The following is a 22,777-nucleotide window of genomic DNA, read 5'->3' on the forward strand; positions in this document are numbered from 1 at the left end:
GGAGCGTATTAGGCCAGCACAGTGACAGAGCAGATTAGCATCAAACAAGAAAGGCCACAGACGTGTGTGTGTGTGTGTGTGTGTGTGTGTGTGTGTGTGTGTGTGTGTGTGTGTGTGTGTGTGTGTGTGTGTGTGTGTGTGTGTGTGTGTGTGTGTGATCACTGAAACAGAGGACATATTCATTCCAAAGACGCCACCAAGGTGGATGGAACTTTGATGATGCAGAATCTGGCAAAGGGAAAACTCTGTGTGTGTGTGTGTGTGTGTGTGTGTGTGTGTGTGTGTGTGTGTGTGTGTGTGTGCGAGTGTGTGCTTGCTGAATCTGCGTAGGCTCCTGTTTCAAGTGGTGGTGCAAGCAGGTAGGGGAGGAAGAGGAGGAGGAGGAGGAGGAGGTGGTGGTGGTGGTGGTGGTGGTGGAGGAGGTGGAGGAGAAAGGGGAGAGAGATCCACAGAAAAGGGCCTTGGGGGCATCCTGATACACATCCAGTACATTTCCATCTCCACATTACCTCTATGAGTCACACACAAACACACACACACACACACACACAATCACTCATATAAGACGGGAAAACATAACAAGTGCGCCCGTGCACATATGTAACACACACAAACACGTCATTCCCACACAGACATCAAACGGCGCAACGAAAAAAACACACAACCCACACATAAATAACACCCACACACACACCGAAAGCCGTACACACACACACATACACACACACACACACACAAACACTTACACGCAGAGTCTTCGTGCTCACCAAGGCGGTTGGTTTGTCAGGGGGGTTAGAATTTGCATGGCTGGGCAAATTTTCCTTGTGCTAAACTCTAATCAGCTCCTGTATCTCTCAGACACCTGCCCGGCAAAAAAAACCTTAATATGCAAAACACCTTCCCACCCTCCTCCACCGCCGCAGCTCCTCGGCCAACAGAAGACTTATTCACCTGGCCTCTCTCACTCTTTTCCTCTCTGTCTGTCTTCTTGCAAATTTTTACATTTATGTATGCAAATGGGCTGTTCCCCTTAAGCCAGTTTCAACAGTAACTTCCTGGTGCCAGGAGAAGAATGACAGTCTTGTGTGAGGTGCCACAGCAAAACGTACACCTCGGAGGGAAGAGGTTTGTCAGAGGACGGAGGGAGGGGGGGGGGGGGACAAGATGGCGCCAGGCACGGCGGCTGCTACGTGCGTGCCGTTTTATTCTTTGTTAGCATTTGCAAACCGTTTTCCTGAAAGTTTCCATACCCATAATCTCTGCGGGCAGTTATACGAGTCATGCAAACCCTATCTAAGAACCTCATCCCGTTTGTTTTACAGTGAAATGTGGCAGCGCCGTTTGAAGTTTGAGGCGCTCGCACATCCAAACACGCATCCAAAATGCGATTCAGTTGGACCTTTAACATTTACTCATGTACGTCCGACCAAGGTAGTCGATAGTTGTCTAATATCGAACGTGCGCGGCTGTGACGTGGAAATGTGAGGTCACTTTTAAACTTTGGCGAGCATAGTTTGATCCGACCAGCTAACAGCTTTAGCGTTAAAATCCTTCATTTGAGAAATGCGCGACTCTCGTCCTGGTTGAAACGTGTTGCATTGTCCCCAAATAACGACTTCTGCCCAAATCGTGAGCGACTCATCAGAGAGAGTTTTTCCTCGCTCCGCTCTGATGGACTTTGGTGCTTATTGAGACCTCATATGTACGAGTGCTTCTGCCTGCCAGAGTATTTCAAAGCCTCCCTTAAGAGGCTTGAAGATGGATGTGGGGAAGTGTGTGTGTGTGCGAGTGTTCGGGTGCACACAGAGGAGCCCCAGTGGACAAATAATGACAGAGAGAGAGATCGACGGAAAGGCGTGGAAAGAGGCTGAAGCACTTTAAATGTGAGCGCTCGCAAAACTCCCACCGCTCGCAAGGGCACTTCGCTCCTGTACGTCATCTCTCTGCCCCCTCCACCCGCCCCCCGTCTCTCCTTCTATCCTTCTTTCTCCCCTTTCCATTCCCCCCTCGATTCCCTTTTTTCCCTCCCTCCATCGCTTTCTCCTTTGTCTCCGAGCTCTCACCCTCTATCCCCTATCTATCCATCTCCCTCTTCCCCCTCTCCCCCTCTTCCTCTCCCCTTCCTCTCACTAAAACAGTAGGACGCTTAACCTTGATAACAGTGAGATCCCCCCCCCTCCACCCTCAAAGTGACACACACACACACTCTCTTTCACACACACACACACACACACACACACACTGGAGAAGTGCTTTGCCAGCATGCCAGGCCGGTCCAAGGGACGGCTGTACCCTTCGAGGTGAACAGGACACTGGGAAATGCAGCAACAACAAAACACACACACACATATATACACCGACACACCAAGACTCGATCTCTCTGACGAATACACACACACACGCACAAAAATCCACCTCACTCCAGGTCCTTCTTAACACAAGGCGTTTAAAGGTCTTTTGTCAGCTGACATTGAGAGAGCGCTGGCGATCCTGAAATATTTCATGCGCACACAAGAAAGGTGTCAAAAGCAGAAGTGTGAGAAATGCAGCGTATCAAAGGTGAAGTTGCCTGCTGAGAATTTATGATTACGATAGAAGACACACAACACACACACACACACATATAAAAGGCTCAGCGCACATGATAGGTAAATGAGGACGGGGGAAGTCTTTAAAAAAAAAAAAAAAAACACACCCACGCACGCAAACGCACGGCCGCCTGGAACCGTCAAGAGGAAATTAGGGCGTCTCCTTCCTCATTAGACGACAGTTCCTCACACATTTTTATTTTTTTACGACTGCACTAAAAACACGATTCTATGAAAATGTAAATCTGTAAATTCTTTTTTTTCTTTTTTCATGAACAGGCACAAAAGTGATCGTATACTTTTATAGTACAGTGTTGCAGGACGTGTTCTAGACTTGAACTCAGCAGCGAGCGCGGTATCAGAGAGGACGCGGTGAGACGGTGTCACGCTACCCGTCTGCATCACGAGGTATCAGGTGCAATTCAACATCTTTTTTTTTTTTTTTTTTTTTTTTTGTTTTTTCATATGGACCGCAGTTGCTCCCAGCTTCTCTTCTTACCGTGCACATAACGGCGTTTACGATTTAGTCTGCAAGGAAGTGCAGGAGGTGCCTCGTGTGTGCGTGTTTTACCTCAAAGTCGTTGGCCTTGTTGTAGTGCATGTTGAGGGCTCGGAAGAGCTCGCAGTCACGGCTGACGCCCAGCTCCTCGCTTCCGGTGACCCCGTCGTTGATGGCCTGACGGGCGAACTTCTCCATCTGGATGTAGTAGAACTCCCTGAAGTTGCTGAACCACTTGATCAGCTGGGAGGTTATGCAGCGGTTAAACTGGAATCGGAGACGAGAGGGAGTGGTTAGCGCTCTCCTTAAGACCTGCACTTTTTTTTATCTCGACTATAGCTTGAAATCTAAAGACAGTGTGAAGTTGCTGACTTTGATTGTGAAAGAACAGCACTTTACGCCGGACGTGATGGGGGACGCAGGCGGAAAAAAAAAAGGGCACAGGTTGTCGAGTCAGGGAAGATAATAGAGATATTAAGTAAGACAGCAAGCAAGGAGGGGGGCGAGTGGAGAAAAGTGGAGTGTGTGTGTGTGCGCTTCGTCTTCCCCACAGGGAGCAGACCTCCCTCCCCCCCCATCATAACCCTGAGAGTGGAGGGAGAGGTGGAGGAGAGAGGGGGTGAGACCGCAAACACATAATTGACCAGAAAAACGATTAAGTCATCATCTGAAGCGCCCCGGCCCGCAGGGGGCTCAAACATGTACTTAACCCCGTTCGCCAATTACACCCCGATTCTCCTCCCTTCTCCGCACCTCCCCGCGCAGGAAGAAAGGAGGAGAACAGAGGCAAAGAAATGAAGACAGAAATGATAAGCGCTGCGCCTATCTGATCTGTGCCGCTCGGCTGGACTCATTCGGGCGAGGTAAACCTCTTAAGAGGCTCGGCCGGTGCCGGCTCTTTTCCTGCCTAGGAGTAAAAGCACTCCGTCTAAACACCCATCTGAGTTGATGAGGTCATTATGCGCAGTTGTCAGTCGCGGATCGAACCCTAAAATCACAAAATAAAACTTGCTCCGTTCTCCATTCACCCTAAGATTACTTGCTTCTGGCCTCAGAAAGCTTCCCCCTAACCATCACCCACACCCTCGTCCACACAGACACACACACACACAGCCCTTCGCTCCTCCCTCCCCTCCTCTCTTTCTGTGGCGCTGGAAGAATAGGGGGGACAAAACGCTACTAAACGCTGAGCGGACTGCTCGCTGGGGAGGCAGAGCGGTTTTGACATGGAGATTAGACTCTGGCTATTGTTCGGCAACACAGACGCACACACTCGTCGCGATCTGGGACGGCGGTCGAAACACGCAAGCACATGAAGACGGGAGGGCGAGCGAACGGGACGGCCCGAGCCGAAAAAAGTTGGCGAGTCAGAAGGGGCCGGCATAGTTGGCGCAAGGTGGGACGGGGCTAAAGGAGTGGGCCGTGCCTTTCTGGAATGATCAACGGATGACATAATGGCGGAGTGGAAAAGAATAAGTCCGCCTGACATTGTTTGGCAGGGGTTCGGGAGGGTGTGTGTGTGTGTGTGTGTGTCGGGGGGTGAGGTGGGGTAGCGCGGTGGCCGTCGTAAAGTGCAGGGTGAGCACAAATAGGGAAAAGAGGGAGGGGAGGCGTTAAGGGAGGAGGGTGGGTGCAGGTCAGCGCCGTCGGACAATGCCGTTTCGCTGGTGGTGTTGGTGGTGGTGGTGGTGCTGGAGGGGAGGGGGAGGGTGGGGGGTTAGAGGGTAGGAACGTGAGCAGTCAGCAAGCTGGGGTCGTGACATCGGAGTGTCAAACAAACAAACCACTGACACTTCCAAATGCATCAGCTGCGCGGGGGCTATTCTTAAACACGTACAATGCAGCAGACAGTCGGAGTGTGACGGGGCGCGGACGCCGCTTCACTTAAGGCGTCAGCGGAAACCTTTCTCCATGCGCAGAGATTTGAGTGCGAACTTGAGACATTAGCGAATTGGTGTTGATCCATGCGAGTGTGTGTGCTTGCGCGCGTGTGCACCTGAGCGCGTGTGCACCTGAGCGCGTGTGCACCTGAGCGCGTGCAAGCCCAAAGCGATACATACTGAGATTAAAGTCAGTGAAAGAGTTGCCATCGCTCACGCTGAGACCTTTGGTGTCACTGCAGCGGAGTGACGGACACATTCGTCACCTGGGACAAAGATTACTTTATTATACCGACAGCTTGGGAGAAGATGTATTAGGGCCGGTGACGCTGCACTAGGAAAAGGTTCAATATTTACTGTATATGCAGCCGAATTATATTACGGCCGCATTAACTGCACTCAGCGCAATTCAATTTTGGCAAGTCCCCCTTCAGCTTCCAGCAGTCTTGGTTCATTAAGTTGCTGGTGGGGGACAGGGACCCCCCGATAGAAGCTAAGGACGAGTGTGTTCAGCGTAAAAGGAGGGAATCGGTTCAAAGGAGCCCGTCACTGCAGCTCCTTAATCAGAGCTGGCAGGGGTCAGCCAGCGCAGACATGAGATGCGGTGAGGAGAATGTGTGTCCGTGTTTGAGCATTTAAGTGTGTATGAGGATGTGTGTGTGTGTGTGTGTGTGTGTGCACGCCTGGCTGAGAGGCATATGAGAGAGAGAGACACTGAAAGCGTGTTTCTCACACTCACACTCAAGAGCCTGTGAAAGGTCAACGCTTAGTGCTAACAGCGCAAGATAGAAAGTGGCACACACACGCATGTTCTGCTCACATGTTCCGCGCAGACACACACTTAAGTCCAGAATAGGAACGCACTGAAGTATCTGCAGCCTACGTTGTATCAGTCACCTGCCCGAAAGCATTCAGGTGCTTCGGTTGTCGGCCCCGAACTAATCGAACGCGCGTCTGTGTATACGTTATTTTTGTTAGTGTTGCGTAGTTTGGTGTTTCGGTTTGGACGTTCGGCTGAAAGGTATTTGGATGAAACTGTCGCCAACACTTTCTCTGGCACAGCGGTCAACAATGGAGCAGAAAGCACACAGATGACCTCAGAGTGCTAAGCTACATCCAGAACAACCGGAGAGGAGAGCAGAAAGACAGAGAAGCCTGTGCGCCCCCCCACCACCACCACACACCCCCCACCACCCCTCTCTCTCTCTCTTTCTCCCTCTCTCCCTCTCTCTCTCGTAAGCCCCTTCACAGTCATCAGGGCTTTCCAACGTTTCCTGTTTTCGCAGGAGTGAATTGTGGGAGATAATCTCTGGCTGCCTATTGGCTGACTGCACACAAAAAGCGGCCCTGGAAAGCAGGCTTTTGTTTCTGCGGCGACTCAAAATCCAGCCGCTGGCTTTTCTTTCTGCCCCGGCCCCGCCGAGGCACACACACCATGCCACACCATCAGCGAAAAAAAAGAAAAGAGAAGGAATGACATATAGAAAAGGGGAAAACCCTCCTGACCTCCGCTGCTCCACTGCACATGACTGGCCCAAATACTGAGGCTTGTTGCTAAAAAGGCACAGAGAAGCGGACGACGAAAACAAGGTGTGCATGTGTTGAGTTAAAGTTGCTTAAAAATTAGAGGAAACTGTGAAAAATACAGCAACAGCCCATAATTTATCCTGTGTCACTGTATTTCTTTTCAAAGGCTAGAACCTCCGCTGACTTTATTAATTGACTGAATAATTTGATCTAATCTGTTCATTAATCTGTCATAATCATTTACACTTCACCAAAACAATGTCCACAATAATAATGAGACGTCTTAAAGCCAGCTCCGTTGGCACGATATTATAGACGGCCATTAGCGGCACCAACAATGCCATTGTGACGCAACTGTCAAAACACTTTAAAAACACCAAAAGTCAGGAAAGTCACAATTGTCTTAAAAGAAGCTTAATGGAGGGGAACAACAGCTACAGCGTCCCCCAGCTGCTAGGGCAACCCACTTCCCACATTCATTAGGTTCTTGACAGTCCAGACCTGATTAGTCAAGACCCGATTAGCCTTGAAGACTTTTGTCTGAGGACAGCCACACGCAAAGAGGCCATGCTGGCTGAATCTAATTAGATCGTCAGTCTCATTCCCATACATGTCTTCGAACATACAGATTGAGTCCATTGTCTTCCAATGAAAACGAAAACAAATCCATGCGACTAATAATCCCCTTAACTATCTTGACCTTGTTTAAGTATCTGATGAGGCCACTGATGACGAGGCCACCTCCATGGAAGCAAATTTGTTAAAAGCTTTAACATCAGTTGTTGATGCAGTTTTTCAACAACAAAAGTAAAATTACTATCAATCAATATTCACGGGTCCCCCCCTACCTGCTTGGCCAGCATGTGCCTGTTTACCTTACCCAGTGAAATCCTCAGTGAAAGTGAATGTGTGCCGCGAGCTATGGTTGGTTGCGATCGCATTCAAGAGGGGGGAGCCGGGGGAAAAGGGAACCTTTATCTTCTGATTTGAATAAGATGGCCTGGATCTGTCACCGTGTTTACCCCTCCGTATGGTCCAAGAGGGGCACACACACACACACACACACACACACACACACACACACTAAACAACAACAACAACACGGACAAACTCGATGGCACCACAACGGCCATTGTGTTGTCGTTCTCGTTTTTCGTGCAGCTTACATACAGTGCTTTGTTTTCCAAATTTCCTTCATTAAACTCCCAGCGGGCCTAATACTCATCCCTGCCATGTTCCCTAAAACGGACTACTTCCCTTCGCCCCTCCCTCCGTCAAACCGTCCTCCCTACACCTGCTCAGATAACCACTCCTCCGTCTCCAGGCTCCATCCTCCTCTCTGCCCTCTCCACCCCTCCATTACTCATCCCGCTCTTTATCTTTAGAATACTCATAGGCTCTCCAGCTCGCTCATGTAAACTCATTCAACTTCCTCTTCTTTCATCTTTTGCATAAAGCCATAAGTTAGTCAGGGAAGGGACCTCGTTTTAAGACAGACAAGTGTACATTGTTCACCGCAACTGAAGCTGGCAAATCTTCCCACAACTTCCCCTGTCAGAGCAGGTGCGTTGGAAAAAAAAAAAAGTATGCGGAAGAAGTGCGCCGAAAATACGGAACAGCAACGGAGGTAAAAGGTGTATCTAGCCTTACATTTATCAGCGTTTCAAGATGGTAAAAGAACAGCAAACGAGTGAGAGTATACAAATTCGGAGTCACATAAATGCCTAAAGTGAAGATCAGGAGAGTGATTGGACTCACCTTGACGTCAGAGAAGAACATCTTGAGCATGTTGGAGCTTGGGTAGCGGGTGTAGAAAAACATGAGCTTGGCCTTCTTCAGATGATTGGGGGAGAGACCTTCCTGGATCTGGAAATAGCTGCTGTCAAGGACATTAACAGTTGCTTGGAAGGAAACATCTTCTAATACATTGAGCAAATGTAGCCTTAAATATGATCTTGATGGGCAATCAAATTTGCTTTTAGACAGGAATGCTGGGATGCTTGACAGGGGCGCTGAAGACGGAGCAGCAAAGCAAAGCCATTTGCTTGCAATTAGCATCGTCCGTATCAGGTGTGAGAGCGTCACGGTAAATAAAACGCTGGCCAGCACTACAGCCAATACTTTTACATAAGGAGGCTCATTTCACAGTCAAAGTAAGCAAACGCCTTTGCCTGCACCCCGTGCTAACCTCCACCCAAAAAAAAAAAAAAAAAAAAAGGAAGAAGAAAAAAGGAGACATTTGCATATCACAGACAAAGACAGCAGTTAACGCCAATGACGGGCAAGAAGGCCTAATGGCTTGGCGACAGCGCACGCCAAGCCTGAATATGACTGTGTGATGCTGGCTTCATATCAGTGACAAAACAAGGTCTAGGAGATAGGCCCCAAACACTGGCCCAAGCAACGTGGAAAGATCTTCTCGAGCTCACATAGGGCCATATTCAAATACATGTCAGAGGCCTTGTCTTCCTAATGGATCGCCTGGATTGAACAGCGAAGAGGATGGAGATGGGCTGGTGGGGGCACCTTGAGGGATAGCATGGTTCCAGCCTTCAATTACATCCCCCTCCTCCTCCCTCTGCTCCACCCCTGCCCCCCAGCCTCACTCCTGCTGCCAAACCCTTGGAGGAGCAAAAGAAGAAGGAGGAGGAGGAGGAGGAGGAGGAGAAGAAGAGGGGCTCTGAGGCTTTGGACTCAGCCAGTGATGGGGAGGCTGAAACACATCTGCGCCACAGAACAGCCCAAGCCATTTCCATGGTGAATTAACGGCCGTATAATGCATCTGATAATATCAATCTGGAGGATAAGACATTGAAAAGGGAACAGGGATGGGGGGGCGGGGTTGCATATTAAAACCCCAGGCTGTTTCAACAAGGGTTTTCATCAAGCAGAAGCAAGACGTGGATTTAAATTACAGAGAACATGCAGCAGCCCTAAGTTTTCATGAAGACTGTTTACACTTGAGTGGACAAAATACATTGCTTGACATTATTTATGGTGTTCAGGGGCGGCTGGGATCGTTAAAATCAGTCAAGTGTCCAGATGTAGCTGTAACTATAGAGTGGGAAGAAGGCATCAGCTGCTAGATTGGATTGCCCTTGGCCTCAGGGTTACACAGCAAAGCCAGCAAATGCTGAACCACGCTGTGTTGGCTCCTTAAAGACCCCGTCTACTTTGTCTGATTCAGTAAGAGAGAGCGGGAGAGACAGAGTTAGTTGTGTACGCAGCGAGGGTCTTGTGGGGGAAACCCTGGCAGACTGGTGTTACTCAGTAAGGCCTGGCCAAAAGAGCAGCACTTCACTTTCCACACCACACCATCTGCTCCAAGTGGAGGGGATACAATGGATCCTCAGACAGAGAGAGTGGGAGACTGCGAAAAAAAAAAAAGAAAAAGAGCTCCTTTTCAACGAGGCAAGGTAGGATTTGTTTGTTGTGAAAGCTTTGCACTTACACTTAGATTAATTTGTTTTTGCTTTTTCAATTAGGATTAGCATCACTGTCCCCTTATCATTGAAATTAAAAATTATTTTAAGACAAAGACGTTGGGGTTTTTACCACACAGTATCCCCTCCCTTCAGCCACCAATTAAGAAGCTTCATATTTCCTAATGAGACATTTTCATCTCCAATTCACTCACAGCTTGCAAATGTAATTGTGATTGGACTTAGGGGTGGCGTGCGCGGCTATTATTTTGTCATGATGGTGCGCTCATACCAGCTGGCCCACTGTTCGCCTGCCACATCTGACAAGACATCATCATTCTCACAACACTTCCCCAAAGCCCAAAGTCATGAGAGGAAAATAGCTGCTCCACTTCCTAATTCCAGGTGTAAGGACAAGAAAATTTGGAGTCGGACTGTGAACAAATGAGGAAATTGATAGCAGCCATCTGCTCCACAATGCTGCCGAGAGCTGGTGAACTTGAACGCACCTCGCAAAATGTCTGACAAGCTGTCTCTGACTTCTGAGGCTCGGGGAAAGAAGGAAAAAAAAAGCCACTGAAATATTTACAATTCTGCATCAGTGGAGCTGGCTATAAACACAGTATAAATGCAAATAAACTGATTCATAAATCATGTCTTGCTAATTATGATAAAGAACGTACAAAACAACATCTTGCAAATGCCAAACTTTGTTTCCAACCTGTGCAATAAACTATGAGAATCAAATATGAAAGAGGAAAAAACAACACATGTGGACATGCTGTTCTGTCTATTCTTTCCATTTAGGGGACTACATCTGTTAATGCCCTGAATTTATAAATGCTACTATGAAAGCCACAGCATCTGGCATATGTGGTTATTGTTTGATTGTTTTCTACTTTCTCTCAGTCTCTGTATGTCTCTCTCCCTTTTCTCTTTTCATCCCTCCATCGGGAGCCTGTAGAAGCAAAGGATTATGGATCTCTGGAAAGCGTTCACCCTTGGGTCAGAAGACAAGACAAGGCGAGGTAATGAAAGATAAACAGCTCGCTGCAAACACCTGTTAACGTCCGCTTCAAAGAAAAGACAGAGAGGAGGAGGGGGGGTTCGCAGGGAGGGAAAACAAAAAAAGAAGTATTTGGCTGCCAAGCAACAGCCGAAGGGCCCCCCGGGCTGTTGACAGATCTTTATGAAATGAAAAAAAGAGAAAAGAAACGACAATGATTGTGGGCTTTTTACAACAGCGATGGATGATAAGAGGAACACAAGAGAAAACACAAGCAATCATAAATATACATCTTTCCCGAGTCCTCAGGCGAACCTTTTGTGACATGCACACACAAAAAGACACACACACGAAAAAGACTCTCAGGTGCACACAGCAGCAAAAACAAGGCATCCAGAGTGTTAAGTACACTCATTCACTTAGCTGATATATCCACAACAGGTAAAAAGATGTAGGATTAATTTCTTAAGCATGTAATGAATGTTAATGACCTGAAGACAAAGCTTTCTCGGGACAGCCGTTGTGACACAAATCAAACTTTCATAAGGGTTAAGGGGGTTTGAATAGTTAGAGGCTAAGAGGTATAGAGGAAACAGAGAGGGGACTGAATGTATCTGTTTAAGCTATTAGTCCCGAGTCCCTGGGGGATTCAATTTGAGCCTCCCATAGGGGATAGCCTCTTTATCCACAGGGCATGATTGGGGCACAGTGGGGTTAAACTATAAGGCAGGCTATATAACACCATTGTGTGCCAAGTTTCAGGATGCTATCTCCCTGCTTGTTCTTTCAGGCCATTTTTTTTTTTTTTTTTATAAAAAAGAATTGGAGCAGTAAATGTCGTGGGGACCTAATCTTCACGGGTAAGTGATATGTGACAAGAACGCTTTTAAAGCACTTAGGTTTGAAGATGGAAGAAAAGGCTGTATGGTGCTGTGAGAAGGAAGAGGTATGAGTGTAAAAATAAATACAACAATGGAGAAGAGAACAGCAGTGGGAGGAAAAGTGATTCATCAACAATTTCTCAGTTTCTTAGGCTAGTTTCAAACAGACTCTAAAAGATTATTTTTTTTAACTCTTTGTGGTTCACAAACCAGAATTACCGACCAAAATGACTGGATATGCGTAAGCCTGATCTGGTTTGAACTAGATCAAGCTTACAACAGAATCACTGTCATGCCTCAGTTCCTCATTATTGGCTTTGGAGCTCCTCAAACCACACCCCAATTTGATATTTTAAAGGATACATTGCTGCCTGAGTAGGGTGAGATGTCAGCCATGTCCTGGAGGTCACTGCACTCGGACTTGATGAGAGACAGGGAAAGACCCTCAGCAGTGCTGCCGGGGTGAGCTGGTGAACAAGAGCGATGGTGGTGCCCAAAGTTGTGACCTGATGCCATCTTGGTCCTCAGGCTGGTGGTCTCTCGGGACAGGTCCATGGAATCTGGTGAGGAACGGTCCTTGCCTGGGTAACCACCAGTGGGTGCACCAAGGGGACTCTGGAAAGGGTAGCCCATGAGAGGCAGTGGAAATGGGTGTCTAAAAGATGGTGGGCTGAAGCCCATGGAGGCAGAGAGTGAGGATGGGTGAAGGGCGGGGTGGTGGTGACCACCATGGGCGCCCACAGCTGAGGATTGGTGGTGGTGCTCACTGGGCGTCTTCCTCACAACTAAAGGCAGTGCCTCGGTTTGGTCATTGGTGGTACCTGGGATTCCAGACATACTGGCAAAGGAGTCTAATGGATTGGGAATGATGACATCACCAAAGCACTGCAGCCTCTGGTTGGTGGTGTGGAAGTTGGGGTTGTCTCCATTGACAGCAGTAGGAAATCTTTCAGGTGGTATGGAAAGTGGAGGAAAGGCCTGCTGAGGTGTGGGGCGTGGAGGCTTGGCAAACACCTTAACCACTGTGTCCACCACCTGCGTCATGGCTGAATTGAGTTCCTGCTTCAGTGTTTCTGCCAGCTGTTTACCTTCGGCATGCATGGAGGAGCCTGGACCACCCGGTCCTTTGCTTCGGCCGAGCCCCTCTCTTCTTGGCTTGTCTCGGTCAGCCAGCAGGGCCTGCTCCTGAAGCAATGCCCGTGCCCTGTCTAGGAAATGACCTGGGTCCAGGTCAGACATCTCATTGTCAGAGCGCAAGTCATCTCCTCCCCGGTCATCACCACCAGTGTCAGACCTTGCTGGGCTGTCCTCTGACATGTTTCCTATATCATTGTGGAGGTCATTGTGTTCAGAATCATCGGTTGAGTCATAGATCTGAAAGAATTTCTCCTGCAGCTGCCGTAGCTGTTTCTGCATGTCCTCCAGCTGCAGCTTAAGTTGCCGCCGCTCCTCCTGCTTCTGCTCTTTTCTCTGGCATACCAGCTGTGTGAAGCTTTGCTGTTGCTGCTGAGGCAAACGCTGTTTACGCTTGTTCTCTCGGCTGCTGCTGCTGCACACCTCACCTCCCCGTGGGCTGCTGGGGGCCTGCTGCTGAGACTGAGGAGGTGGACAGTCCATCTCCATCTCCCGCTCGCCATCCATCTCGTGGTCACGCTCATGGCGGGAAGCAGCAGGTACCACCACGCTGGGTGAGTGACTCATACCACGTATAATGTTTTCTACTCGGGCTCGCTTGGCACGCAGGTGCTCATCGTTGAGACGTTCAATGTCAAAGGTGGCCAGGCCGGGGGGACGGCCAAATGGAGACAAGCACTCTTGAGGGGTGCTGTCCTGCGAGGAATTACTGCAGGCGTCCTCTTGGGGAGCATCTGAACTTGCATTGGAGAGCCCTGATCCGGGGAAGCCTGATTCCCCTCTGTCACTCCTGTCCCCTCTTTCTCCTCTCTCCGGCCCTCCTCCGTTTTTAGCAATGTTATTCTTGAGAAGCTGAGAGATAATGGTGGTGCCAGGGAAGGGCATCATGGTGTCCTCGTATGAGTTGGCCCTCTTCAGTAGCTTTCGGAGTACATTGGACTTGGACTCACTGTCGCTGGCTGATATAACGCCAGGCCCACCATGTGGCTGCACTACAGAGCACTCCATGGAGTCGTTGTCTGATCCGTGGTGAGAGTGAGAGCTCAGAGAGTTCATGGCACTGAAAATGGCTGCTTTGGCGCGGGCAATGTTATCAGTGGTTGCTGTTGTGGCTGCTGCTGTGGAGGAGGCTGTATTACCCACGGTCCTCTTAACACCAATGTCCACACGTCTTCGCTTGGTCTGTCTGTTCAGGAGGGAGTCGCTGTCATGGTCCGGCATCACGGGCTGCTGCTATTGGGCCATATCCCACAAACCCAGTCCTCTAGGATCAAAGCCTTTGAGTACCTGTGAAAAAAAAAAAAAAAATAAAAAAAACATAAAAAAAAAAACAGATGCATGATTCACCACAACGGAAAATATTTTCAGAGTGTAACTCACTCACACAAGCATCGTCCTGCATTAAACAGAAAAGCTTTACAATCGCTGATATAAAAATCCAAATCTATCAAGCTGTAGAGAATTACAGAATAGTTTGTATTGCGGTGATAAATTCTAGATTTTCCTCTAAAGTCAGCAGGCAATCCATCCCCGCGTATTTCTTCAAGGACAAGGGACATCCATGATTACATTTAGCAAGTAAGGACCGGTGATCGAGGGGTAAAGGGAACAGACGAGATGGGGTCAGAACAAGGCCTTGGCTCGACATTCCAGGGCCAAGTCCTACATTTTATCCTGTCCCCTGTTACATGCCGCGCAACACTGAACCAGTTCCCACGGAACACAAAGCTGCATAAAATTATGATAATTACTTAAGTACTTGTCCTCATTTCCATGATTGTGCAGTGTGAGCCAACATAGGAGCAATGAGCTCACAAAATCAAATAAAAAAGAAATAGGGTTAAGATTATCTGGAAAAAAAAAATAAATAAATGAAATGGTGCCACACACGGAGCGGCAATGAGCGGCAGCGCACAGTCCACATATCATTACATATTCTTTACTAAATCCTGTCCGGTTAGTGAGCTTGTTCAATTGAACAAAACATCTGAAATCATGTTTACACATTTGGTCATTTTAAAATGCAAGTCCCGTGTTCGCATTAATCAATATGGTGATCATATCTTGCTCAATGGGGAAGAGTGACACAAAAAGAAACACAAAATGGGCCTATTGATTTTGGTGCCAGCGTGAGCTCACTTCTGTGTTTTTTGTTTGTCTTTTCATCTGGCAAGGGCAGTTAATTCTGCTCAAATGAATAGGTCGCAAGGGTCAACTCTGGCAAGGAGCAACTTAAAGCGCTCTTACAAAAACCCTAATGCCCCTCTGAAAGCAAAACGTTTTGTCAGTACAGAGCTGCTTCAATAATGCTATGTAAGCAGCGGTGGCAGTGTCTTAGAGCCGTATCAGATGCATCCAGGCTCAAATGTAGGGACGTTATCTTAAACAATATATTGCGTGCTCCCTTTTTCTTAAAAAATAAATAAAGTCAATATTTGCGAGGCCAGTTAAATTTTGAATTTCACAGTTGCATTGTTTATTTGACATAAAAGGAGCTGAATCTGTGCAGGAATTAGCATTTTTCTTTTTACAGTCTTAAGAAAAAAAAAAAACTTTTGTCAAGACTTGCAATGGCTCAGACAAAAAAAATCGTAAACTGTGACAAACACAAGCTAAAAATTGTGTTTCACCTTAATAGGCTCTAAATACAAATGTTACACTGATTCAGATTTACTTTTGGATAGAGAAGCAATCAAAGTTGAGGATTTTAAAAGGAAAAACCTCGCATTCAATTCAGATCTTGTGTTTAATTCTCAGCAAACATTTAACTCCAGTGACATTTATCAACATTCTCTATCATTAGTTGTCGCATGCTCTAACTAAAAGAAATGGTGTCACATTATCACTGCCTGTGAAAAGCTTTTTAAAAAGACTTCTCTCTTGCCACTGAGCCTCACACATTCACACTGTAAACACACACACACACACACACACACACTGACACACACACACACACACCACTGCTGTTGGCTTTGTCACAAACCGTGTAATGCATCGCACAACTGACAGGTTATACTGTGAAACGCATTCAGTAAAAGAACATGACAAGATGAAACCAGCGTTGCTTCAAGGACAGTTGCACGTCTAGGTTAAATGGTCTCTCTTAAATCTGTTATAACAGAAGTCTAAAATAAAACCCCTTGATAAATGACTTTGGCTCAAGTCTCGATAGGCACATCCAGCAGTTGAGACTCGAAGTGATATATCTACAAAAAAACAAACAAAAAAACAACTTCACTTGATCGCCTCAGGATCTTAACAATGAGCCTGAAATAGTCACCAGCACCTGTCTTTTCCGACGGCGCACCTGTCCCACACTGCCCATGCGCACTCTCCCTCTTTCTTTCTGTCTCCCTCTTTCTCTCTCGCTCTCCCATAAAACACTTTCAACAACATCAGGCAACGCGCATATGGACGTATTATTTGTTAACAATATCCTCGTTGGAAACCCTTTTAAACTTTATGTTGAACACGTAAACCAGACGCGCGCACAGAAAGTTTAGAGAAACGGTGCATAAAGAAACTTGTATTAAAATAAACCACAAGTCTAACTATATATGCTCTATGAAACAGAGATGTAGTGTTTTTTGTTTTTGTTTTTTTTTTCTTCTTTTTTTGCATATTTGGTTGCCAGTGAACAAACAAAGATATCAAACCCCCAAAACTGGAGTTGTGTACACAGTTAAAACATGCCGGCAGCGCTTTATCACATCTGTCCTATAACAGGGAGCCACCGCAGTAGATAGAAAGCAAATGTACAAACCAGAAGACCCGACAAGCCATGTTACTGACTGTACAATGATTCTGTGTAAATAAAAAGCCACGAGTGAGGGCGTCAAAGTGAGATTTAACGCACGGGACAAAGACAATATGAGGTCATGGCAAATTCACGGGTCCTCAACGAGCACGGAAGAGAGGCAGATGCGGGTCTAAAATCTGAGTTTACAGCCTAAAGACAACTTTTGCGGGATTTTTCCCGGTGTAGAAAAATAAAGCACGCTCCCCAAACTTACTTCACAAAGTTGCAAATCAACTTGATCTCTCCTTTTGATGAGGAAGGCTGGGCTACCGTTCGCAAGCCATCCTCGCGGGGGGGAAAAAAAGCACAACACGGGATGGCTCGCTCAACTCTTGCCACATAACAAGATGAGGGAACGAAACGGAGCAAATAACGTACTATCGAAATGATTAGTTGATTACCCCCGAATAAATTTCCTCCCTTAATGATGTTTGATTTGTTTATTTCTTTTCCGCCCACCGCGCGCAGGCGAGCCAGAACGAGAACAAGAGAGGGAGGTATCCGAGGACAAGGTTACTTACCCTTTTAGATGAAGAGGGGGACAACCTGAACTCCTGCGAGAGGGAAAAAAAAGAGAGAATATACGCAGGGGCACCGCGGATTGCTGGGTCTGGATGATGGGGGGTATAACTCAGAGACGGAAGAGCTGGAGTAAAGTCAGCGACGCGAGTGAAAGGAACAAAATGGGGAAAATATAGAAGATGAAAAGAGCTCCTGCGCGACGGTCTCTCACTCTATCCTCTGCTGTGACTAAAAAGAGCGAGAGACATAGAGAGAGTGCGAGAGAGAAAGGGAGAGAGAGCGCGAGAGAGCGACTGTGTGTGCGTGCGTCTCCGAGGCGCACTGGATGCAGAGGACTGGATGCTGGAGCGCTCCTCCGCCACTAAGATCCACTTTAAGACGCGGCTGAAGGAAACAGGAAGACGTGCGCGTCATGAGCGGCGTGATGTAACCGCCGCAACCTACCAATAAGAAGCGTCCGTCCGGTCCGGAGAACAACGCACTGAACTTGACCAGAGAATGGGACTTGAGCATGCAACCAAAGAGAGAGAGAGAGAGGGGGGAGAAAAAAAAGGAAATACCACTTTTACTAATCTCTTTCTTCCCAAATCGTCGACGAGTAAGAATCGTTCCGCACTTTGACATTGCACTACTTAAAAAGCAAGAAAACGCATAATACGTGATGATGCGTTAGTTATTGTCACATTGGAGTCTTTAAATGAAAGTTTCTTTTGAAAATGATCAACTGTTTGAGTCATAAGAAGATAGAAATAAAGTGACAACACCTACGATGACAAAAGTGGCATTAACTTTGCTATTATAAATGTTAAAAAACGAATAATGCAAATAAAAACAAATTCAAGACGCGATAAATTCAAGACTTGATATTTAATTAAACGTTAAGACTGCGTATTTTGTACCGTTTTTGCGCAAATGTTTCCATTCTTACTTAGCTGCGCGGTTTTAATGTGTTTATCTGGTCACATTAAAGCGCATTAATATTACTCCAGCCCTAGACATTTTTACTGATTACTAACTTTATTTATATATATATATATATATAGATTGCGTGGTTGTATTTTAAACATCAGCTTTTCTCTCTCCCCCTCTCTCTCCCTCTCTCTCTGCAAAGACAACTGGTGCACATTTACACCGCATTTTCTCATGGGACTAACAGTTGTGGGTCACTTGAGTGTTGGCGGTTCAAAGTGGCATGTAGAGATATTTTACGTGCAGAGTTTGCTCATTGGTCGCAGGAAAGTCTGATTGATGAACGAGCAAAGCGGCGCAGGGGCTTACAGCTTTGCTTTGGAATTCAGATTATCCCGAGAAGCCAATATCTGAGGAGAGCTAAACGTCTCTTTGTGAAATGCTCGGTTAAGAGCCGAATATCATCATGAAACGTCTGTCAGGAGGATCCGCAGCCCGCTGCCACTAAAATGTCCCCGTGCGTAAAAAAGACAGCCTCACACATCTTTATCAAGTAAAACAGAAGGTAAATGAAACACACAAGCCACCTGTTATTTTTTTATTATTATTATTTCTTTTGCAAACTAAACGATTTTCAACAATGATTTTTTTTCTTACTTGTCCACCTGTAACACTGACAAGTGACATCTGATCCTTTCCACTGGAAAACCAGTTTGACGTTTGTGATTTATGAAACGATGACGGCTGCTTTCTCTCTGTCCTCCAGCGATCTTACAAATTGGATAGTTATAATTGCACTGCAGCTTTTGCGCGCAGCAAAACAAATGTTCTAGCTTTCGACATTTGCAACAGACGATGCTCACAAATACCTGCTCAATTTTACTCGGTAATTGCGGAATTTTACGCAACTAAAACGAAGCTTTACGCTGCAGAATTATTTTTAATAAACTGTTTCTGGATGCTACAGGTCACGTCCATTTATGCTGCTCAAGTTGCGTCCGTGCATTTAAAAAAAAAAAAAAAAAAAAAAAAAACGCAGGGCGGTAAGTAAATAATGTAAATAAAAATCTGTATTTTTTCACCACGTATTATTATTATTATCCTTAATTTTATTATTTTTGAACGCAAACTGGTTTTCGAGTTATATTTAATTTGTGAGGCCAAGTCTTTCTTGCACAGTTTTTTTTTTTTTTTTTGCATTTTATTTTCAGCTTTTCTTGGATTCATTTGTTGCATTCCCCATCTTTTTTTAACCACTGCACAAACAGGATCCCAAAGTACTTAACGAGAAATCTTATTTTCCATATGCCCCCTCTGTCAGGTGCCAAAAAGGAAAAGGCGAGTCTCTTTTCCATGTCGCAAGCAAGTGTGTGTTTTTTGTGTTTTTTTAAAATCTTTTTTATTGGACCAACGAACTGCAAACGAAGTCAGCAAAGTTTAGTGTCTGGAGTGGCTTTTCCAAAGCAGGTGTCCCGGCCGCCCCTCCTCTGCTCCCTAACTGGCCTGTGGCTGATTTGGCCTCGGCTCCCCTGGGTGCCGTCGGTGCGCACACAGGCTGGAAAAACAGGCCGGGGACATTAAAGAAACGCGTGTTTGGAAAAGGAAGACTCGGATGAGGTGTAGAGGAAACGTGTCGGTTAACACCGGCTGCTCTTATCGCGGCCCACTCCAGGTGGATCAACCCGCGTATTTATTCCAAACTCGCTTCCCCTCCTCCTCTTTTGGGCACGACACACCTCGATGCCTAAGACTGATAATGCGCTCTGACATTGCGCGCTGATGGATGGATTTATTGACATATTTATTAGAGCTGTGGCCGAATGCAGAAGGAGGGAGGCAAAGAAAACAATTTTTATCCCGGAGGTATAATAAAGGTTCATATTTATTACACTTTGAGGTAGTAAGTGCGCGCACGTGGTGATGGTATGCCGGAATGGAGAAGTGCCAGTGTGCTTTTCTTCATTATTTATTAGGAGCAACGACGGGTCAACAATTATTATTATTATCATTATTATTATTATAATTATTATTATATTGGAGAAGGGAACAGAGTATAGAAAATGCGCGAACCTATACAAACCTGTGTATTTCAGGTCCATGAATTATTTAGAGAACGAATATTATTCGCTAGAATCTCTTGAGCAGCAGCAGTTTTAAAAATGGCCTTAATCAAATAATGACTTGATGAGTTCCTACAACAGCTCAATTTCTTTTCAGAGAGACAGTTTTTGGAGAAATAAGAGCGAGCGAGAGAGAGAGAGAGGGAGAGACCGGGAGAGAGAGAGGGAGGGAGAGATGGCAGCGCTAAAAGCTGTTTTGTTCCAGAGAGGTCTCCGGGTCCCTGAATAAAAAGGTTTAGGAGACAGGACAGCGGAGAGGAGAGGAGAGGAGGATGCAGGATTTGAGTGTAATAAGTGAGTAGGAGTCTGAAGTCCTCGCTGGGCCTCGTGTCCAGGACTTAATGTATTCAGCTTTCACCATCCATGACAAAGATGAGGATGCTGGAGGAAAATGTGCACTTGTTTTCGTGGTCAAGGCAAAACCCATTTGTAAAAAAAAAAATAATAATAATAATAATAATAATAAAATAAAAGTAGTCTGTTATGACCTAATATAAGACACATATATCCAGTGCTGCAGCAAAATAGCAGCAATTTACATATATGTTATTATTAGTGATATTACATCTTGGCTACTGGGGAGGTGATAACTGGCACAGTGCGGCCCTCCATGACCCACATCCCTCTTTCTAGGCTACAAGTAGTGGTGATTATGGAGGCGTGTGTGTGTGCGTGTGTGTGAGAGAGAGAGAGGGAGAGAGTGGGTGAAGGGGTGGGGTGGGTGTGGCGGGTGGGGGCTCATCCTCTGTGGGCTGTTTTATGGCAGTCCGCTGAATGAGCACACACTCTCCCTCAAATTCAAATATGCTTTATTTGCATGAATGGTGCAGCAGCGAATGTACGACACAGTGTAAAGACGGCGCGGCAGTGAAACGTGAGGCCGGCCGTGTGCACAAACCAAACAGATAAACAATAACATCAAGTGGAAAACATATGTCTAATGTAAAATAACGGGCATTTCCGCACACGCTTCCTTCACCGACTCTCCCTCCCCTCACTGTCTGACTGATAAAACACCTTTCCAGGTATTAACCGTGTTTCGACATTCATATATAAACCGTTTGCTGTAACATTAAATGCATCCTCTTCTCGGGCCTGCCTGCGAGTAATAGGCAATTAAAAGAATGCTGCTCAGTTAGGCTTACGGGAATATGGCTGCAGTCAAACTCATTAAAGCACAGATATACTGAAACATTGTAATTAGTCTCAGCCGTGCACGCCTCGTATAAATCCCACGTCTTTAGCTTTACTTTTGATATCTTTTGCAATAATAATAATGATAATGAAAAAAAGAAAGAAACGCCCCTTAATTGTTGCAGAGACTTATTGAATCCAGCACGAAACAACCTTGGAAGTAGTCACTGTGCGTTTTTAAAATCACTGCCTACGACAGGAGTTGGGCTAAAGTCAACAGGAACGAAGGGCGCACTTGCACACGTGCAAGCGCACACACAAAACACACACGGACGCACAGCGCCTTGGAGGTGCTTGGGCGGACAGACATGCTGGGAAATCGCCTGGAACTGTATTAAGCCTGACGTCCTTAAAACAAACAATGGCACCATGAAATAAGGGCTTATGTGCTCAAAGTCAAAGAGCCCCCTCAGCAACTCTCCCTGTTTATCTCTCCCGCTGTCTGACACACACACACACACACCCACACACACACACACATGCGCGCACTCAAACCATTTCTTGGGGGTTAGGATACACACTCAGGCTCGCAGCTCCATCGGGAGGGGACCAACTTTGCTCCTATGAACTCTCACCTGTCAACATGGAGCAGAGGACTTTACTTGGTAAACATGAAAGGACTTTAGCTGTTTACTTCTGGCGGTGACTTAGCCTATTTTATTCAACACAAGGCCGCGGTCACAGCTAGTTCTGAGGGTGCTGGGAGTGCTTTTCAAGGCGAGGTTAAATCCACACCAGAATCTGTTCAGCAACTGCGGCTGAATGCATCTTAAAGGTGACGTGATTGGTTTTTCCGACACCGGTGGGCGACATCGAACAGGGAGCTAGTTTGCATATTTAGCCAATTCCAAAATTTACAATTAAGTCCTCGCTATTCATTACATTCTTAACAGGTTTTCTGAAATGTAGTCATGTAGTTTGATTAAACAAAACAACTCCAACTTCTATATTTGTCAGTGGAGTTTGGCAACATGCTGTCTGCCTCTCGCAGCGTGCGGGTCTTTGGGTTTTTCCTTTATAGATTTCCGTAGCCACCATCCTCCAGTCTGACTGCGGTGCTAAAAAAAAAAGAAAAAAAAAAGAGCAAGGGCTGCTGCAGATAAGCGGCGGTCTGTTTTCTCTCCTCTGATCAGCTGTAATTATATTTGTTGGCGTGGAGGTAAGTGGTGCTCCCCGGGGGGCGTATTGTACTCGACTCACTTCATGCCATAAAATAAAATTACAAGGAAAAGAGAAGATATCCTACAATAACAGAGGCGAGTCGTAAAATCAAAGAGTAGCTAAATTAAATCTGAA

At 46.4% G+C, this 22,777-nt stretch overlaps 1 protein-coding gene across 2 annotated transcripts in view; it reads right to left on the reverse strand.

The window, feature by feature from the left end:
* Positions 1–19,245, reverse strand: part of LOC124999195 (prospero homeobox protein 1-like) — a 32,050-nt gene extending 12,805 nt beyond the window's left edge. Inside the window, exons 1-4 of one of the 2 annotated variants that reach the window (XM_047573998.1) lie at positions 17,258–19,239; positions 12,167–14,224; positions 8,253–8,360; positions 3,160–3,354 (exon numbers count right to left, since the gene is read on the reverse strand). In XM_047573998.1, coding sequence (XP_047429954.1) covers positions 3,160–3,354; positions 8,253–8,360; positions 12,167–14,158 — 2,295 coding nt within the window. In that variant the 5' untranslated portion in view covers positions 14,159–14,224; positions 17,258–19,239. Of the gene's footprint in view, positions 1–3,159; positions 3,355–8,252; positions 8,361–12,166; positions 14,225–17,257 lie in introns of both variants that reach the window. The other variant, XM_047573997.1, reaches the window with a different exon arrangement.
* Positions 19,246–22,777: the final 3,532 nt, after the last annotated feature.

The sequence above is a fragment of the Mugil cephalus genome, chromosome 21 (genome assembly GCF_022458985.1).
Source record: "Mugil cephalus isolate CIBA_MC_2020 chromosome 21, CIBA_Mcephalus_1.1, whole genome shotgun sequence".
Taxonomy (NCBI): Eukaryota; Metazoa; Chordata; class Actinopteri; order Mugiliformes; family Mugilidae; genus Mugil; species Mugil cephalus.